Source organism: Primulina tabacum, chromosome 2, assembly GCF_025594145.1.
Source record: "Primulina tabacum isolate GXHZ01 chromosome 2, ASM2559414v2, whole genome shotgun sequence".
In the NCBI taxonomy this organism is placed as follows: domain Eukaryota; kingdom Viridiplantae; phylum Streptophyta; class Magnoliopsida; order Lamiales; family Gesneriaceae; genus Primulina; species Primulina tabacum.
Window position 1 is genome coordinate 15,850,304 of NC_134551.1, and position 21,817 is coordinate 15,872,120.

Sequence of the window (21,817 nt, forward strand, 5' to 3'; positions counted from 1 at the left end):
ACTAATGAATTAAAGGTGAGGAATTGTATTTACCTTAAAGGCTATATGAGTGTGACTTAAATGGATTTACTACACTTTCGAATTGTCTTGACCGAAATCATTACTCTTTTGCATGGTATTTTATTATTTAAACTTTGCATTTTAATTGTTTAAGGTTTTAAATACCCATTATACATTTTAGTGAATTTAGAATAAACTCTTGCATGGCATACATGACTTCAAATTTAAATGTTTAAAGGTTATGTTTAATTTCTTGAATATATTTGAGCTATATTAATTCATCTCCCTTTGTTTACATATTTTTATTTAAGCTTTAATTATACATTAACCTAAAGAATTTATTTACTAATTTAGCTCCAATTAATTTAATAAATCCTAAACACCTTCTTCTTCATTAAAATAAATTATTCCTTAGCTAAAATTAAATTTAGGAATATTTTTCTTATTATTAATCTTATTTCTAATCTCCAAACTCCGGTCGGGCCTCGCGTATTTATCCTGGAAAGATAAATCTAAACATCTACTTTTAAAATAAATAATCATGACTTAAAATTATTAAAATAAACCAAACACTTCATATATTTATAAAAATTCATTTTTTATTTAAATAGTAGCAATTATGCATGGCTTATACGCAATCTGATTTTTCGGGTTCTACAACTCTACCCCCCTTAAAGGAATTTCGTCCCCGAAATTAAAACTTACCGAATAACTCGGGATAACGACTCCTCATCTCTGGCTCAGATTCCCATGTATGGTGTCCATCTCGGACCGCATGGCTTCAAGTCATCTAGATGAATCGGCATCAGACAATGCTTCCTTGAAATTTTTTGGATCACATCCAGGAATGGGCTCATCTTGGCCCTCTTCATGAAGCAGGCTCAACCTATTAGGCGGTCTTAGGATTCATTCGGATCTCCTAGGAGCTTGTGTTTCTTTGATTGGCTGTTGGGGTGTGGATTCTACTACTTGTGTAGTGGGTGGTTCTCTGATAAGTGCAAGATTTGCACTTAATTTATATAAGAATCCATTTTGAATTATGTTAGTTTCGAACGGAAATATGCGGTTTTTGTTGTCACTGCAGGAGTTGAGGAAAAGAGTGCAAAGATGCAAGATAACACACCAATAAGTGCACACCATCAGACAGATGTGCGTGCGCGGCCGCGCCAATTCACGCGCATCCGCACGTGTTGAAATGCCAGAAGATAGACAGAGGCGCGCGCGCGGCCGCGCCAAATCATGTGCAACCACGCGTGCACAGAAGAACATGAAGACCCGAGAGGAGCGCACGGCCGCATCACAACTCGCGCGATCGCGCGTGCGCAGACACAAGCAGATGAGCAGAAGCGCGCAAGCGGCAGCGCCAGATCTTGCGCAACCGTGCACACCGCGTTCCAGAAAGTTATAAATTGCGTGATTCCTAGGTCAGAATAGAGAGGGCCGTCATTGGAGAAAGAAGACGCACGAGCAGCCGCCTTGGGAGAGAAAAAAAGGACGCGAGAAACCGAAATCACACACGAGACGAAGATTTAGAGTGCAAAGAACAATCACAAATACGAAGAACGACGGATCTGGGGACAGAGATGACACTTAGGATTTGTTATCTTTTCCTTCGCTTCTTTATTTTATTGTGCAGTGATGTTTAAAACTATGAATATGTCTTGTCTTCGCTTGGATTCCGTGATGAACTAAATTTCCATTCTAGAGGTTGACGTAGCTTTGTCTACACGATGATTTGACGTGGATATGTTGATGATTGAATTCTGTTTTTGTTTAATTCTGTTCTCTACATTTATTTCACTGCAATTTACTGGCCATAAGTTGTGTGTTGTCTGATTAATTCTACAACTCGGGAGAGGGACTAAGATTATAGATCATTAGAGACACATCGTTGAATGTTTATCTCGTTCGAAAGACGTATAACTTTAGCGAGGCTTAGTAATAACATTGTTTGCATTTATCAATGAAACTTAGATTTTTATTAGGAATAATTGAATCAAAGTTTGATTGATACAATTTATTCGACACTTGGGAAAGAGGGAATAAAACACGTAAGTGTTCTTAGCCATTAAATAATAGGAATTCGTGAAGTTAAATACAGCCAGAAGAATTATCGTAGAAACTTAGTGAAATCATTCCTCTAGATATTCTCTTTCATAGTTATTTCTCCAGTCGGTGATAAAATTAATTCATTATTTTCAATTAATTCGTTCAAACAAACCAATCTGGTTATTGATTTTTCTAGATAAAGTCTAGACTATTTTAATTACAAGCACGGATATACGTTTTTATAAACACTCCTCGTGGGATCGACACTCGTACTCAAAAATACATTTTACTATAACTTGACATCGTGCGCTTGCAAACAATCAAGAAAACACGCAACAAGTTTTTCGCGCCGTTGCCGAGGAGTGTCAAAATTTAAATTTATATCAGTATTGTTACCAATTAGTCTAGATTTTAATTTAGAGATTTATTTTATTTTTATTTTTATATTTATTGGGTTTTTCATTTTTTTTGCTTGACAATGTATGCTAAGATCGCAAAACTAAGACTTGCTGATTTTTTACCCGGAGATCGAAAGAACTGCGAGAAGCTTAAGAAAAGCAAGAAGGGAAGAGATCCAAGCAATGGCTGAACACACATAGAATGACAGACATAATCCGCCAGAGGCTATACTATCAGAGATCACTTCCGACCAGTGATCAACACTCATTATTCTGGCATCTTTCGAGGGACCATAAATGCCAATAATTTCGAGCTGAAACCCGCTCTTATCAATATGGTTCAACAAAACCAGCTTTCTGGAACCACTACTGCAGATCCTCATCTACATCTCAGAACATTCCTTGAAATCACTGACACGGTAAAAATAAATGGTGTTTCTGATGATATAATTCGATTGCGCTTGTTTCCTTTTTCTCTTAGGGACCAAGCAAGAGGATGGCTACAATCGCTTCCCTTGGGAAGAATCACGACGTGGCAGGAGCTGGCTACGAAGTTCCTTTCTAAATATTTTTCCCCTGCGAAGTCTGAACAATTGAAGATTGAGATCAGTACTTTTAGATAGACCGACTTCAAGCAGTTGTATGAAGCTTGGGAAAGGTATAAAGAGTTGTTGCGGAGGTGCCCGAATCATGGTTTTGAATACTGGGTGCAGATTGAGCTATTCTATAACGGGTTGAATGGTAAGACACGGACAACAGTAGATGCAGCGGCAGGTGGCACGATCTTTGCCAAGTCTCCTGCTCAAGCCTATGACTTGCTTGAGCAGATGACTATTAATAGCTATCAATGGCTGTCTGAGAGGTCAGGAGTACCGAGGACAGCTGGAGTTTATGATGTGGATCCTATCACATCACTCACTGCGCAAGTATCAACATTGACTACACATATCGCAACTATGAATAAAGTGAGTACATCAAACACTGAAGGACCATCGTTTGTTGTTGAAGAATCGAAAATTCCTGAAGAAGTACAATACATCAACAACAAGAATGTTGGAAGCTATAAAGGATATCGAGGTAACCCTCTCCCTAATACTTATCATCCGGGATTGCGAAATCATGAGAATTTTTCATACGCAAATAATAAGAATGTGTTGAATCCTCCATCGGGGTTCAATACATCAAATGGGGAAGGGAAGCCATCATTTGAGGACTTGGTCGGGACATTCGTTTCTGAATCTGGTAATAGGATGGCTAGGACTGAGTCTAGACTTGACAACCTAGAGACCCACATGGCAAGTATTGGTGCGACCTTGAAAATCCTTGAATCGCAAGTGGGGCAGATAACAAAGAAACTCACGTCTCAACCATCAGGCACAGTCTCAAAGACTGCAGACCCAAATCTGAGAGAAGTGAATGCCATTTTTATACAGCATGAATAGTTAGGTGTGATAGGCAGAGAAGAGAAGGAGGTTGAACCCACACCTGTTCGGGATGAAAGCCAACTCCAACCAAAAGAGCCCAAGGTAAGAAATATGTAAGGACCGTATATCGTATTATCGTAAATCCTATGTTGATTATCGATAATTCATGAAATTGTCATGTGATTATGTATATGATGTATATCATGACAATGAAAGTGAGAAAATAGGTGGTGAGGATGAAAGATTGTATTAGAAATTGATTTGTATTTGAAACATGTGATGAACCGCAATAGAAAAGTGACACATGTTACGGTTTTTAGCATAATTAACAGAGTATTGGTCCAAATGACATGAAGCCAATTTCATTGGAAAGATAATACATAATACTAAAACTTTCATGTATTGAGTTTTGTCCAAATCCATTTGGAAATATGGGCAAAATCATCCCGAAGTGTATCGTGTGCGTTGTAGTTCCTACAATGACACAGTTTGGGAGAATGAGCATAACTCTCGCATCCGATATCCAAATTGAGTGAGGTTAATGGAAAATGAAAGCCAAGACATAGATCTACAACTTTTCTGTTTCCCATTTTTGCTAATTCGAAACCTAAAATAGCGTTTCGGATAGAGCAAGGCGCGCACCCGCGCAGAACTGCACGCGCGGGCAGAACTATGCGCGCATATGCGCGAGTTTGGTCGCGCATATGCGCGAATGCCTCTATAGCACACGTTATAAAGCTGATAAGAATGAATTTTGTCTATATTTTCTTCTTTCCTTGCTGAAGTTTCGAGAGAGAAAGAGGGAATTCGATTTCTTTCGTATGAAATCACCTCGAAACGTTGTCCAAACTTGAAACAAATTATATATTCGGAATCATCGCATCGAGGGCATCTGACTGAGGTAAATTTCTTCTGGTTCCAGCAGCTCTAAATATCAAAGTGCTGGAATAGCATGTATTTGAAGTTGAAATTCCTATATGTAGTAGAATAACCGACAATAAACTCATATTCGAAGTCGGAATTGAATTATGATATGATTTGGATTTGATATGAATTTTTGAGTTTCAAATGATATTTGAAACTCATATTAATGACTTTGGATTATGTTATTGATTGTAATGAGTATATTATTGATGTAGATAAAGTGTTATATCAATATCCTCAGGCTACATCAACTGGAAACGAAGAATTGAGGTATGTTGCGACCGGGTAACATACGACAGATATCTGTATTATATGATATATGTTGGATTGACTGGACTGATTGGATCGAGAATATGTGTCTATATGCCTTATTTGTTGATTGATGTGGCATACATGACATTGAGATTGAGATATCGATGTATAAAACAAATGTTTTGTTAACACACATCGTTTGATGCATGCATCGATACATGACATGCACGTTGAGCTATGATCCTTGGATACCCTGATATGATTTGATTGGATTCTGGGGTTTGTGAACACAATGCTATGTTTGGTATTACATGACCCTTAAAGACATAGACATTTGTGGCCCGATGATTGGATATGAGATTTGGGATTTGATGGCGCTTTGTCGACGCTATCATACGAGTATCCCTTATTGAGGCTGGTGTGCCAGCTCGAGCATTGATTTGATAGCGATTCGTTTGATTCTGAAATATGCTCAGTGGATGGGTATTTGACCTGATACCTCCACGACATACATCCATTGCATACCATATATCATTGTTTAGATATATGTGGTATATATGATTGGTTGTTTCATACGGAGCTTTGCTCACCCCCAAGGGGGGCTGTTGTTGTCTTTGTTTGTGGACAATGGCAGGTACTCCAGGTTATCAGGAGACCGGAGAGGGTACTTCTGGAGGGAGTTACAGTTTGAGTTGAGGTTTATGTTTTGTTCCCAGTATATATGTATATGTATTTATATACCTGGGCATGTCCCGAGGATATGAGTTGCTTGTATATTATTGGTTTTGATTACGTGTGGGCATGTTTATAATGTGAGATGAAATACTATTTAGTATTCAAATAAAAAGATTTGGGCTCATTGTAAATAAAATTTTAAACTCGTTTTCCGCTGTAATTAGTTAACCCTAATCAGATGGTGTTGTAATAACGATTAGTATCTAAGGGCCCCACACAATATGGTATCAGAGCATAGCTGGGAATGCTCGATTGAGTTTTATGTATACTTGAATAGTCACAAATGAATTGTGCGCATGTGTTTGATCTATTTGTATTACTTGCTCTTACTTGATTTGATTCGAGTAAGTATCTGATGAGATTGATGATATGAGATGATGATGATGTGAAATTGATATGAATTTGTGATATTCATCTTTTGATTGTAGATGGATCCCACAAATGAAACTGCGAGTAGCAGTACTGAGAGAATAGTTGGGCAATTTGAAGGATTGTCCATGGATGTAGTAATGGCTCGATTCCAGGATTTGAAACCACCGAGGTTCTTTGGCACTGAGAGTGCAGAAAGAGCAGAGGCCTGGTTGAAGGATATCGAGCATTTGTTTAATATTGTTGAATATTTCAAGGCTCGGAGACTGAAACTTGCTCTTTACCAGTTGAAGGACCGAGCTAAATCTTGGTGGGAAGCCGCTGAGATTGGACTGAAAGAGGCCGGGATTGAAGTCACATGGGATGTATTCAAGGCCTAGTTTTTGGAGCAGTATTCCCCTCCTTCCTATTATATTGCTCAAGAGAATGAATTTAACAATCTGCAGCAGGGAACGATGACTGTTGCAGAGTATGCTTCGAAATTTTCTACTCTGTTGAAGTATGCACCTCACGTAGCTGGGAATGCGAGGGCAAGAATATAACAGGTTTGTAAATGGATTACATCCTGCTTTATATACTTATGTTGTTTCTGGGTTGCCTACCAGCTACGCAGAGGCAGTTGAACAAGCAAAGGCAGCTGAAGCTGGACTAAGGCGAGGAGGTCTACAGTATATTCCTCCACCTTAAGTGTCAGCTCAGCAGCCTGCCCTGCGACTCAGAATCAGGAAAGATTATTTTGTCTGAGAAAGTTGTGCATAATTGTGTATTGATATATGGGGATAATGTGGTATTTCTGAATTTGATTGTCCTCCCAATGCACGACTTTGATTGTATTGTTGGCATGGATATCTTGATGACGAATCGAGCTACTGTTGATTGTTGTCATGGAGTGGTTCGATTTCGACCGATTGATGGACCCAAGTGGAATTTTTTGGCAAGGGTTCCCAAGCCAAAATTCCATTGGTATCTTCCTTGGAAATGTCCCGATTGTTGACTAGCGGAGATGAGGGTTATCTTATCTACGCTATAGATATTTCGAAGAAGGAGTCTTCTTTATCTGAGATTCCTGTTGCGAAAGAATTCCCGGATGTATTTCCCGATGAGATTCGTGATTTTCCTCCTCATCGAGAAGTTGAGTTTAGTATTGATCCTGTACCGGGAACTGCGCCTATTTCGAAAGCTCCTTATCGCATGGCACCTCTGGAATTGAAAGAATTGAAAGAACAATTACAGGATCTTCTCGATACGGGATATATTCGACCGAGTGTATCACCTTGGGGAGCTCCAGTTTTATTTGTTCGAAAGAAAGATGGTACTATGCGAATGTGTGTCGATTATAGACAATTGAATCGGGCTACTGTGAAAAACAAGTACCCACTTCCTCGTATTGATGATTTATTTGATCAGCTTCAGGGTACTTCTGTATACTCGAAGATTGATCTTCGTTCTAGGTATCATCAAGTACGAGTTCGAGACGAAGATGTGCCCAAAACTGCTTTTCGTACGAGGTATGGCCACTATGAATTCTTGGTTATGCCTTTTGGTCTTACGAATGCTCCTGCTGTTTTTATGGACTTAATGAATCGTGTCTTCCGATATTATCTTGACTGATTCGTTACCGTCTTTATTGATGATATTCTTGTATATTCGAAATCGAGAAATGAACATGTTGAACATTTGATACTGGTACTTCAAACTCTTCGTACTAGTCATTTATATGCCAAATTGTCCAAATGTGAATTTTGGATGGACAAGGTGGTATTTTTGGGCCACGTCATTTCGAGACATGGCATATCTGTTGATCCTGCGAAGGTCGAAGCTGTATTGAATTGGCCGAGACCTACGAATGTTCCTGAGATCCGTAGCTTCATGGGTTTAGTGGGATATTATCGACGTTTTATCAAGGGATTTTCGAAAATAGCTAAACCTATTACTCAACTGACACAGAAGAATCAGCGATTCATTTGGTCAGATGAATGTGAAGCTAGTTTTTTTGAATTGAAGACGAGATTGACCACAGCACCTGTGCTTACTATTCCCTCAGGTACTGGAGGATTTGTGATGTGTACAAATGCGTCTGGTAAAGGTTTGGCCTGTGTTCTGATGCAACATGGCAAAGTGGTTACTTATGCGTCTCGTCAATTGAAATCTCATGAAACTCGTTATCCGGTTCATGATCTCGAATTGGCCACCATTGTGTTTGCTCTGAAGATTTGGCGCCATTATTTGTACGGAGAAAAGTTTGTTATCTATTCGGACCATAAAAGTCTGAAATACCTCTTTTCTCAATCTGATTTGAATATGAGGCAACGCAGGTGGATGGATCTCCTGAAGGATTTTGATTGTGAGATTCAATATCACCCTGGATCGGTGAATGTTACTGCGGATGCCCTTAGTCGGAAAGTTTATGATTCTGTTTTAGCCTCTGTTTGTGTCGCCAAAGTACACGAGGATATATGTACTTCTGGCTGGACTTTTCACTTGAATTGGAATTCTGTCACTGTTTAGCATTGCAAATTGAGCCGAACTTGATATCGAAAATACAAAAGGCCCAACGAAGCGATGCTCAGATCCAAAAGTCGAAAGAACTTGTATCTGCTGGACATCAGTCTGGATTTCAAATTTCTTCTGATGGTTCTTTACGACTTAGTGGTCGGCTGGTAGTTCCTGATGATTCTGATTTGAAATCTGCCCTTCTTGGAGAAGCACATTGTAGTAAATACAGTATTCACCCTGTAGGTCGAAAGATGTATTTGACATTGAGACCTCAATTCTGGTGGAAACGTATGAAGAAGGACATTGCTGAGTTTATTTCGAAATGTCTTGTATGCCAGCAAGTGAAAGCCGAAAGAATGAAACCTGGAGGTTTACTCCATAGTCTCGAAATCCCAAAGTGGAATTGGGAACATATTGCTATGGACTTCGTGACTCATTTACCTCATTCGCCCAAGGGATGTGATGCTATTTGTGTTATTATTGATCGGCTTTCGAAATCTGCACATTTTATTTCGTATGAGCGGACTTATCCTTATAAGAGAATGGCCCGTTTATACATTGAGAATGTGGTGAGACTGCACGGTGTGCCAGTCTCGATTATATCTGATCGTGATCCAAGATTTGCTTCTAAATTCTGGGGTAGTTTTCAGGAAGCGATGAGTACGCGTTTGGCTATGAGTACTGCTTATCATCCTCAAACTGATGGCCAGACCGAGCGTACGATTCAAACGTTAGAGGATATGTTGCGTGCTGTTGTGATGGACTTCAGAATGGGATGGCAAGATGCCTTACCATTGGTCGAATTTTCTTATAATAATAGCTTTCAGACGAGTATCGGTATGGCACCGTTTGAAGCTCTATATGGGAGACGATGTAGATCAACGTTATTCTGGGATGAGATTGGTGAGAGACAATTGGCTGGACCTGAAATGATACAGGAAATGAATGATAAGGTTCAGTTAATTCGGCAGCGGATGAAAGCTGCTCAGGATCGCCAAACGAGTTATGCAAATAAACGAAGACGACCCTTGGAATTCCAGAAAGGTGACAGAGTATTTTTGAAAATATCTTCCTTTAGAGGCACTGTTCGATTTGGCATGCGAGGGAAATTATCTCCTCGTTATGTTGGTCCATACGAGATTCTGGATCGAGTTGGTGATCTTGCGTATCGATTGGCATTGCCACCAGCTCTATCTGCTATTCATGATGTGTTTCATGTTTCTATGCTGAGGAAATATGAACCAGATCCATCACATGTACTTGCACCTGATGAGGTTGAACTTGATCCTTCTCTTTCCTATGTCGAACAACATGTTGGTATTATGGATCGGAAGGAGAAAGTATTGCGTAATAAATCGATTCCGCTAGTTCGAGTGCAATGGACACGACATGGGGTGGAGAGTCGACGTGGGAATTGGAGAGCAAGATGCGAGATTCATATCCGCATTTGTTTGATTCTCTTCCGTTTGTTCCATTGTATTCAATGTATAGTGATCAATTTACTGATTTTAGTTTTGATACGTACTATAATTGGTGACGTACTATATGTTTGCCAATGTTATGTATATATGGACACTTGAGATTTCGAGGACGAAATCTTTTAAGTGGGGGAGAAATGTAAGGACCGTGTATCGTATTATCGTAAATCCTATGTTGATTACCGATAATTCATGAAAATGTCATGTGATTATGTATATGATGTATATCATGACAATGAAAGTGAGAAAATAGGTGGTGAGGATGAAAGATTGTATTAGAAATTGATTTGTATTTGAAACATATGATGAACCGCAACAGAAAAGTGATACATGTTACGGTTTTTAGCATAATTAACAGAGTATTGGTCCAAATGACATGAGGCCAATTTCATTGGAAATATAATACATAATACTAAAACTTTCATGTATTGAGTTTTGTCCAAATCCATTTGAAAATATGGGCAAAATCATCCCGAAGTGTATCGTGTGCGTTGTAGTTCCTACAATGACACAGTTTGGGAGAATGAGCATAACTCTTGCATCCGATACCCAAATTGAGTGAGGTTAGTGGCAAATGAAAGCCAAGACATAGATCTACAACTTTCCTGTTTACCGTTTTTGCTAATTCGAAACCTAAAATAGCGTTTCGGACAGAGCAAGGCGCGCACCCGCGCAGAACTGCACGCGCGGGCAGAACTATGCGCGCATATGCGCGAGTTTTGTCGCGCATATGCGCGAATGCCTCTGTAGCACATGTTATAAAGCTGATAAGAATGAATTTTGTCTGTATTTTCTTCATTCCTTGCTGAAGTTTCGAGAGAGAAAGAGGAAATTCGATTTCTTTCGTACGAAATCACCTCGAAACGTTGTCCAAACTTGAAACAAATTATATATTCGGAATCATCGCGTCAAGGGCTTCTGACTGAGGTAAATTTCTTCTGGTTCCAGCAGCTCTAAATATCAAAGTGCTGGAATAGCATGTATTTGAAGTTGAAATTCCTATATGTAGTAGAATAACCGAAAATAAACTCATATTCGATGTCGGAATTTGGATATGATATGATTTGGATTTGATATGAATTTTTGAAGTTTCAAATGATATATGAAACTCATATTAATGACTTCAAATTACGTTATTGATTGGATACCCTGATATGATTTGATTGGATTCTGGGGTTTGTGAACACAATGCTATGTTTGGTATTACATGACCCTTAAAGACATAGACATTTGTGGCCCCGATGATTGGATATGAGATTTGGGATTTGATGGCGCTTTGTCGACGCTATCATACGAGTATCCCTTATTGAGGCTGGTGTGCCAGCTCGAGCATTGATTTGATAGCGATTCGTTTGATTCTGAAATATGCTCAGTGGATGGGTATTTGACCTGATACCTCCACGACATACATCCATTGCATACCATATATCATTGTTTAGATATCTGTGGTATATATGATTGGTTGTTTCATACGGAGCTTTGCTCACCCCCAAGGGGGGCTGTTGTTGTCTTTGTTTGTGGACAATGGCAGGTACTCCAGGTTATCAGGAGACCGGAGAAGGTACTTCTGGAGGGAGTTACAGTTTGAGTTGAGGTTTATGTTTTGTTCCCAGTATATATGTATATGTATTTATATACCGGGGCATGTCCCGAGGATATGAGTTGTTTGTATATGATTGGTTTTGATTACGTGTGGGCATGTTTATGATGTGAGATTATACTATTTTTAGTATTCAAATAAAAAGATTTGGGCTCATTGTAAATAAAATTTTAAACTCGTTTTCCGCTGTTATTAGTTAACCCTAATCAGATGGTGTTGTAATAACGATTAGGAGCTAAGAGCCCCACAAAATATGAAGGTATGATTTAAATCAATGCATTGATATTTCTCTACTTCCCTACCCCCAGAGATTTTTACAATGACAAGCTGAATTTTAAAAGAAAAAAGGTCTTGAAGATCTCAAGAACCTACACATTAATAATGAGTTTGCAGATATGGTGGAAGGTGAATTTACCGAAGGAAAACGAAGAAATCGTCCTCAGAAGTTGCTAGATCCCGCTGAATTTATTATGCCATGTGAAATAGGGGGTCATTTAGTGGAAAAAGCTATCTGTGACTCAGGAGCGAGCATAAATATAATGCCAAGTTCTCTCTACGAGAAACTTGGATTGAGCAGGATGAGGCCCACAGGACTAAGCTTACAAATGGCAGATAAATCGATCAGGACACCGTTGGGCATCGTGGAAGATGTTGAACTTTGGATCGACAAATTGAAGGTTTTAGCAGAGTTCGTGGTACTTGACATGGAGAATAGTCAGAACGTTCACGTCATTCTAGGACGACCATTATTGGCTGCTGTTGGAGCCATCATTGACGTTAAACGAGGAAAGATGACCATGGAAGTTGAAGGTCAACTGGTGGCAATAAGGGCATCCAAGAAATCATACGACCCACCTTGAGCAGTCTAGTGACAGTCGGGCTGACGACGTTAAATCAAGCGCTGTGTGGGAGGCAACCCACAATTTTTATTTTTTAGCATTCATTTTGTTTTTATTATTTTATTTTATTTTACTCCCTTAGTTGTTAATTTTACCCATGACCAGATCTATCACCGCCGCAGCCCATGGACGAGGATGATGAAGATGCTGCGGATGACAACTCGAGCCCCGAGTTCTGACACTCGTACGTGAGGTATGTGTTGTCGTGTTCTTTATTTCTATACATTGAGGACAATGTATACTTTAAGTTTGGGGGGGGTGAATTTGCTTGCTTGTTAAAATTATTATTATTTTTTTTTATTGCTCAGTAGTTAAATTGATTTTTTTTCTTTCTTCTTTAGTTTTTTATTTATTTTTTGCATGCTAGATTTGTTAGGAAGAGTCATGGATAAGTCAAATGTGTGACCGATGATGAAAATTGAATTGCGGTCCTGAAGTATATATGTGTTCATGATAACTTAGGAGTCACAATTATTTTGCACTGTCGTGTTTGTTGATACTATCGTTGCTTAGAGACAAGTTGCATGCCTGTGACGCTAAATAGACGATGGAGATCTGATTCTTGGTAATTATTGCATGACATTGATTGAAACTTTTGCAAACATAGAAATGATCTAGACAATTTTTCACAATATCTTTGGGCCTATTTTCTTTGTTTACTGTCAATTGTAGCCCTTTGAGCTTCGAGTTAATTGAGATGATTGAAATTTCTTTTGTACCTAACTCATATATCATCTTGATTGAAAATTGCATGTGATTGGTTTGTATGAGTTGACCTATGAATTGACGGAAATCTAGAACTTGTTTGAGCACTTTTCGAGGCGAGATACGGATAATATGTGACATAGGAATGATTTAGGTGATCTTTGGAACCGTTTTGAGCCTTCGAGCCTACCAAATGATCATGAAATATCCCTAGTGTCCCATTTTGAGCCTAATAAAAATCAAGTGGTGTATGTCAATGACATACAATTAGCCCCCACTTGTATCTATTCTACATCCCACAACGATTACCTAATGAAGCTTATACACTTATTGTCTTACCTAATTTTGAGATAAATAAGTTCATGGGTTTTGTAATGATTCAAATACTCCTTGAAAATAAAAGAAAAAGTTAAATGTGCTAAAAGGAGTTGAAAAGAGACAAAAAGAAGAAAAACATTCAAAAAAAAATTGTGAATCAAAAGTGGTGAAAAAGAAAATATATGGGAGATGAAGGATATGAATGAGAAGAAAACAATAAGTGGCTGGTGAATGAAATGAGGATGAGAATTATGAAAATTCAATTATTTCTCTCAAATTTTGATCTCCATACCTTTATTATAGCCATGAGCCGTAGCATAACGTTACAAGCCTACAAGACCTATTAACCTTCTCACATTTATCCAATATACTAGTGGAGAAAAGTTGTCCAAGTCAAGCCTATGGATACCTGAAAAACATTGTCAACACGTATAAACTTTAATCATTTGCATACAAGCATCTCATGGTGTGATTTCATCTTCGATATATTTTTGTTGAATATTTATTGAGCCAATTAATCACCGATAAAATCCTATGTGATCTATGAATGTGAATTTGTATTTTAATGAAGTGTGAGCGGCACTGAGCTGATGATTTCTTGAGTTTGTAAGACGAATGGGTATGACAACTCTATTTGAGCATTCGATTGGGTAAATGAACATTGACATATCACACACGCACGTGACTCTTGAGAAATCGTGAATAACATGAAATTAGACACGTCGGAGGCCAATATCTACTATAAGAAATTTCAGAATCAACTACACACATACGACAACAGTCAAAGACAACGGTTTTTAGGGTCAATGACAACGGTTTTGTAAAACCGTTGTCTTTGAACGTTTATGACAACGGTTTCATGAACCGTTGCCTATTAGCGTGTTTTTTTGGACAATCGACAACGGTTTTAAAAAACCGCTGTCGATTAGCATGAGTTTAGAATAAAACACAACGATATTAGCGACGATTTTCCTACAACCGTCGCTAATGTTAGCGACGGTTATAGCTAAGCAACAGTTTAATTTCAAAAGTCACTAAAGTTAGCAACAGAATCAAGTAAAACCGACGCTAATTTGAAATTAGCGACGATTTAGCTATAACCGTCGCTAAAATTAGAGACGGTTGCAGGAAAACCGTCGCTAATTCAAAAATTCGATACCGCCCAAAAATCCCTCCATTTTCTTCCACCACTCTCTATAAATACCTGCAAATTCGCTCCATTTTCTTCAACTTCACTTCACAACACTTAAAATTTTTATTTCTTACACGATTTTACCACTTCAAACAATTAAAATTTTTATCTCTTACACGATTTTATCACTTCACGACACTTAAATTTTTTATCTCTTACACGATTGTACCAATTCACAACACATATTTATTAAATTATTAATTTTTTTTATTTTACCTAAAATATTAGCGACGGAATTCATGTATAAACCGTCGCTACTTAGTGACGGTTTACACATGAATACCGTTGCTATATTTAGCGACGGTTATTAATAAACCGTCGATAAGATTAGCGACGGTGTAACAAACAGTCGCTAAATAGCGACGGGTTATATATGGATTCCGTCGCAAACATCATTTGCGACGGTTTTGAGTAGCTACGACAACGGTGAAAAACCGTTGTCTTTGAGCGAACCATTTAACAACAGTGGCTTTAACAACAGTTTTAAAAGGGCTACGAAAACGGTTAAAAACCGTTGTCGTATGTCATTTTTACTTGTAGTGATCACTTTTTGCATATCCATGACTATAGTCGTTAGCATTAATTTTTCCTTGATTATTTGTTTTTATTTTATTTTTCTCGGGACTAGCAAAAGTTCAAGTTTGGGGATTTTGATAAGTGCAAAATTTGCAATTAATTTATATAAGAATCCATTTTGAATTATGTTAGTTTCGAACGGAATTATGCGGTTTTTGTTCGTTTTTGTTGTCACTGCAGGAGAAGTTGAGGAAAAGAGTGCAAAGATGCAAGATAAAAACCAAGAAGTGCACACCATCGGACAGAGGTGCGCGTGCTGCCACGCCACTTCATGCGCATCCATGCGCTCTGAAATGCCAGAAGATAGACAGAGGCGCGCGCGCGGCCACGCCAAATCATGTGCAACCGCGCGCGCACAGAAGAACATGAAGATCCGAGTGGAGCGCGCGGCCGCACAACAACTCGCGCGACCGCGCGCGCGCAGGCACAAGCAGATGAGCAAAAGCGCGCGCGCGGCCGCGCCAGATCATGCGCAACCGCGCACGCCGCGTTCCAGAAAGTTATAAATTGCACGATTCCTAGGTCAGAAAAGAGAGGGCCGTCATTGGAGAAAGAATACGCACGAGCAGCCGCCTTGGGAGGGAAAAAAAGGACGCGAGAAACCGAAAGCACACACGAGACGAAGATTCAGAGTGCTAAGAACAATCACAAATACGAAGAACGACGGATCTGGGGACAGAGACTACACTTCAGATTTGTTATCTTTTCCTTCGCTTCTTTATTTTATTGTGTAGTGATGTTTAAAACTATGAATATGTCTTGTCTTTGCTTGGATTCTGTGATGAACCAAATTTCCATTCTAGAGGTTGACGTTGCTTTGTCTACACGTTGATTTGACGTGGATATGTTGATGATTGAATTCCGTTTTTGTTTAATTGTGTTCTTTACATTTATTTCACTGCAATTTACTGGCCATAAATTGTGTGTTGTTTGATTAATTCTACAACTCGGGAGAAAGACTAGGATTATAGATCATTAGAAACACATTGTTGAATGTTTATATCATTCGGAATGCGTATAACTTTAGTGAGGCTTAGTAAGAACATTGTTTGCATTTAACAATTAAACTTAGATTTTTATTAGGAATAATTGAATCGAAGTTTGATTAATACAATTTATTCGTCACTTGAGAAAGGGGGAATAAAACACGTAAGTGTTCTTAGCCATTAAGTAATAGGAATTCATGAAGTTAAATACAACCAGAAGAATTATCGTAGAAACTTAGTGAAATAATTCCTCTAGATATTCTCTCTCATAGTTATTTCTCCTGTCGGTGATCAAATTAATTCATTGTTTTCAATTAATTCGTTCAAACAAACCAATCTGGTTATTGATTTTTCTAGATAAAGTCTAGACTATTTTAATTACAAGCATGGATATACGTTTTTATAAACACTCCTCGTGGGATCGACACTCGTACTCAAAAATATATTTTACTATAACTTGACATCATGCGCTTGCGAGCAATCAAGAAAACACGCAACATTCTCGAATTTCATCGAGTTCTATCATCGTACCTTTTCTATCTAATAGAAATTCCTTCTCTAAGAAGGTGGCATTCCTTGAAACAAACCCCTTTGTTTCACTAGGATAAATAGAAGTAGTATCCAACTGAGTTATTTGGATATCCCACAAAGTAGCACAAATTGGCTCTACTATCCAATTTGTCTCCCACTGCCTGCTTCACGTAAGCAAGGCATCCCCATATTCTTAGATAAGAATATTTGGGCGGCTTTCCCATCCATATCTCATATGGAGTTTTATCCACTGTCTTTGTATGGACTTGATTCAACAACCTTGCCTCTGTTTCAAGTGCATATCCACAAAGGGATGGCGGCAACTCAGTGAATCCCATCATAGATCGGACCATGTCCATCAATGTTCGATTACGACGTTCTGACACACCACTCAACTAGGGTGTGGCAGGCGGAGTCCACTGTGAGAGAATCCTATTCTCGTTAAGGTAGTCTTGAAATTAAGTACTCAGGTATTCTCCACCTCGATCTAATCATAGTGTTTTAATACTCTTTCCTTATTGTTTCTCTACTTCTGATTTCAATTCTTTGATGTTTTCAAAGGCTTCAAACTTGTATTTCATTAAATACACATACCCAAACCTCAAATGGTCATCGGTAAAGTAATGAAGTAGAAATGGCCAAATCTCGTGCTAACACTTAGCGGGTCACACACATCTGTATGGATAAAACCCAACAGATCATGTGCACGTTCCACTTTCCCTTGGAAAGGGACTTTGTTCATTTTTCCTTTCAGACAGGACTCACATGTCTCGCAGAGAGTTTATGCCTGACGAATCGAACATACCCTCTCCCACTAGCTTGTGCATCCTTCTTTGGGAAATATGTCCTAGCCTAACGTGCCACAAATGTGCTTGGTTTATACTATCTTGTTTTTTTTTCGTTGTTGTTGAAATTATGTTTACTTGTACATTCACTTATCATTGCCAAAACATTTCAGACCCAGATAATTTCATATGTCCAGATTTCTTGCAGTGAAATAAACATGTTCTGACTTATCGGACTTTGTCAAATTCCAGGCCCACCACCTTCCCAATAGACCCAATCATACGCACACCACACCTCATGGGCCAATGCCCTATCTTGCATGCGTGTGGTCATGAGCTCCTTGAAAGTAGTGTGCATCATTATGCGAGTTTCATGTACTATGCAACTCTTGCATGTGTATTTGAATGTCAACAGCATTCAACATTTTCTCAAACTATCTCTACAATTCATTTGACATAGAAGCGAGCATATAACACTTTAACTTTCATAGTATGGTCCCACCATCTTGTATGATTTGTCAGTTCAGCAAGACTGACATTAGTGTGAATGCTATTTTCTCCGAATTTAGAACAATTTTCCCAGCCAATCCTGAAAATTAGTGTTCGGTTAGCTTGTTTTAATGATAGAAATGAATTACGTGAAGAAATCGTAAATATACTGATATGGAAACAGAATAAACGTTACCGACTATTTTAAAATATTTTATAAGACGTAAAATATGGACTTTTGTTTTTACAAATTGCCTCCCACTATTTTGACATTTTCACCACCATCTGATGAAAAACGGGAAATCCAATTTCCTTAGTGAGTATGCAAGGTCCAATTGCGAAATTATGATCTCGAATAATATCAGCCAATCATAACTTTCAAAATCTAGAGCCCAATTGCAACTCCTTGCAATCCTTACGTAATTTTGCCTCACGTTTGAGGATGGTCCAATAATATGATCCCCTTTCTCTTCACGTGTCGAGCCCGGCCTATCAATGTTGAACCTTAATGGACGGTCGCCATGAGATCCCCCAATAATATGAGCCGAAGTCATGGGAGTTCCACGTAGTTCACATCAAATATGTCAGTGGAAGTCACATCTTTCCGACGTCCAGGCCTCCCCAATAATATGAGCCAGACACTGAACGCGGGTAGCGTTCATCATGCAACAACCGTTGATGGAAGGCAGGGAATTATTAAACTTTCTTTAATTATCTTTTTAATGAGCTTGATTTAAATTTTGGATCTCATCCAAAATGAGGGATTTTAATTTTAAAAATTTGTCTCATCATTAATTTTAAAACTCGAGCCATGATTGTTTGTATGATTGCCGGATTCATGCAACTCTTGTCATTATATTAATAATAACGCACATACTAATTATTTATATTACATACATCATAAAAATAAAGGATGATCGATAACAGAGAGCTAATTGATCCGTACGAGCCACATACAGATCCATGTCCATAACCTAGGTAAATGCAGGGATGCAAATGCAATATTACATAAGCTTCCAATATTTTACATGTCTTCGATCTTTAAAACTCCTTGTGAGGATCGGGCCCACCGTCTTCAAATCTTGATCTCCCACTAATTTTAATATTTACATAAAATATCCATGGCACATTGGGATATAAATTTAAGGGTTGGGAACGGACCATAAACCATGTCCACTTTTAATTATTAAATAATAAAAAATACAATACGTAAAATATCCTAACATACACCTAGCACATTGGTCATGACTCTCGATCATCCTTTTAAAATATAATATCATATATTATATAAATACCATAATATCACATATTATCAATAAATCGTGTATCTCGTAAATTATCATTAACCGCCACAATTATCAAATTAAATAATAATTAAATTTCTTGTAAAACACCTTTTACCATAAATAATTAAAATCATATTTTAATTATTTATTTTGTAAGAAATTGATTTTATCAAAATTATTGTAGGGGTAAAATCGTCCGTATTTTCATAAAATATCAATTTAACCAAAAATTTAAAAAAAATCAGAAAATCGCCCCTGGCCCGAACAATTCAAGCCCACGACCTAGCGCGGTGCCCGAGACGTTCCCGGGTATCCGCCCGCGCCGCCCGCCCGTTGCCCGATCTAATTGGGCGCTGGCGAGCTCGCTGTGCGCTGGCTGCGCGCGCCGTGCGGCACCTGGCGCGCGAGCTCGCGCGCCTGCCGTGCGGCGCCGCAATTGGGCGCTGACGCACTCCACGCGGCTGCTGTGCGCGCGTCTGCCGAATTTTTATGAAAAATGCCCCTAAAAATTATTTTTGAAAAATCTGTTTTTGAAAAAAAATAATAATAATTTTTGGGTCTGTTCCAAGCAGACCCAAAAATTATTATTATTTTTTTTCGAAAACAGATTTTTCAAAAATAATTTTTAGGGGCATTTTTCATAAAAATTCTTACGCGGTTAGAAATAAAAACTCAACATAACTTAATTAAAACACACGATTGAGAATAACATGGCTCTTATACCACTGTTGGGACATCGTATTCTCGCACCCAAGACGCAGCGGAAATTTAAAATTTTTTGTTCTTGGGCGTCGTGTGTTTAAAAACATACATAGGGTGTTTAGAATTATACCTTTGCGTTCTTAACGCTGGACTCCAAACTGTTCCGATTTTTAGACGGATATAGTCCTTCTTGTAAATCTCTACGAACAGATTTTCTCTTTTGATCGCCTAATTAGGTCCACGATCGAAATTAATTTTCCTCGTTTGGTTTGACTAGAAAATCCAAACGATTTGTGCGTTGAGACTGTGCACTCCGAATTTCCAAAATCCGGTGACGGTGTAGCGTCGTCGGCGCGGTGGTGGAAGAAAATCACTTGGCCGAAATTTTTCTTTGTTTTTTTTCACAAGGTGGCGTGACCTTTTTCCAAAAAAGGTGGGAAGATTTTGTTAACCTTTCTTATTGATTCTTAATCAATAATTAACCTATAATTATTGATTCTTAATAAATAATTAAACAAATCAAATTTTCTTTTGGCCATAATTTTTCCCCACTTTCCTTGTGGTGATGGCCGTGACTTTCATGGAGAAAGAAAGGAAGGAATTTTGAGGGCAAAATTAGGTTTTTAATTACGAGTCCTAGTGGTGTACATATATAGTGAGACTCCTAATCTAATTAGGAATCCCTCTCCCACAAGGACTCTAATATCTTCATTATATTTAAACTCCCATATAATTATTATATAATGTATTTATTAATTTTTAATAATACATGATATAATAATATCATATACACATATTTTATATCACCATATAAAATATATACATGTATATGTAAATTAAATTAAATAACCATTATTTAATTTATAAACTAACTCCTTAGTTAATTTAATTCTAGACTCCTCTAGAATATTTATGGAAATTTGTGCACATTAGTAATCACTACTACTAGCACAATAATTTAATTAGTAAATTATAAATTCACTAAAAAATGATTTCGAACTCATTATAACCACGATCGACGATCTGAAAGCGTCGGTGTACCAAGGATACAAATCATGTTCATATAATGAAAATCGAAAATTTCGAAGACCAAAATTTTCATTTACCAAATTTAGAACTTACCATATTTGGCAGTTATCATATTTGGCAGCTGCTAGTTTCAGTGAACTCCTTAACAAAACAGGCAGTTCCACTCTCCTTCCTTATTTAGCAATCATGCTAACTTCCATTTCTTCCATCCTATGGAACCAGCTCATAAACTTCTTTATAAGCTTCCTATTTGATCTCTATCAAACTATAGTCGCCAAATTCCAACTCCTTGAAATTTAACTATCTCAACGGGAACACAGAATCCGATACTTGTGCGACCTCAATGGTTCAGGGATACAGCTAGCTGTGGGTTCACATCTCAATGTGATTCAGAATAACATTTATTTTTATTCGGGCTTACCCTAGTTAGCCCCATTATTTTCATCAACACCTTAATCAAGAATGTCAGAACTCAATTCTGATTGCACCCATCGGATCATTGTAAGAGCGTCTAGTAGCATCGTCCCATGATCCCCTAGGTATCACTGATAGTGCCTGCAAGAACCTTTAGTCATGGTTAGCGTACAGTACGGT

At 38.1% G+C, this 21,817-nt stretch overlaps 1 protein-coding gene across 1 annotated transcript; it reads left to right on the top strand.

Moving 5' to 3' along the window:
• Positions 1-12,120: 12,120 nt before the first annotated feature.
• Positions 12,121-12,585, top strand: LOC142537540 (uncharacterized). The gene has a single exon (XM_075643048.1). It carries the CDS (start codon positions 12,121-12,123, stop codon positions 12,583-12,585), a length of 465 nt encoding a protein of 154 aa, XP_075499163.1.
• Positions 12,586-21,817: the final 9,232 nt, after the last annotated feature.

What these genes read in the sequence shown, in the direction of transcription:
- LOC142537540 (XM_075643048.1), top strand. Translation starts at nt 12,121, where the DNA reads ATGGTGGAAGGTGAATTTACCGAAGGAAAACGAAGAAATCGTCCTCAG.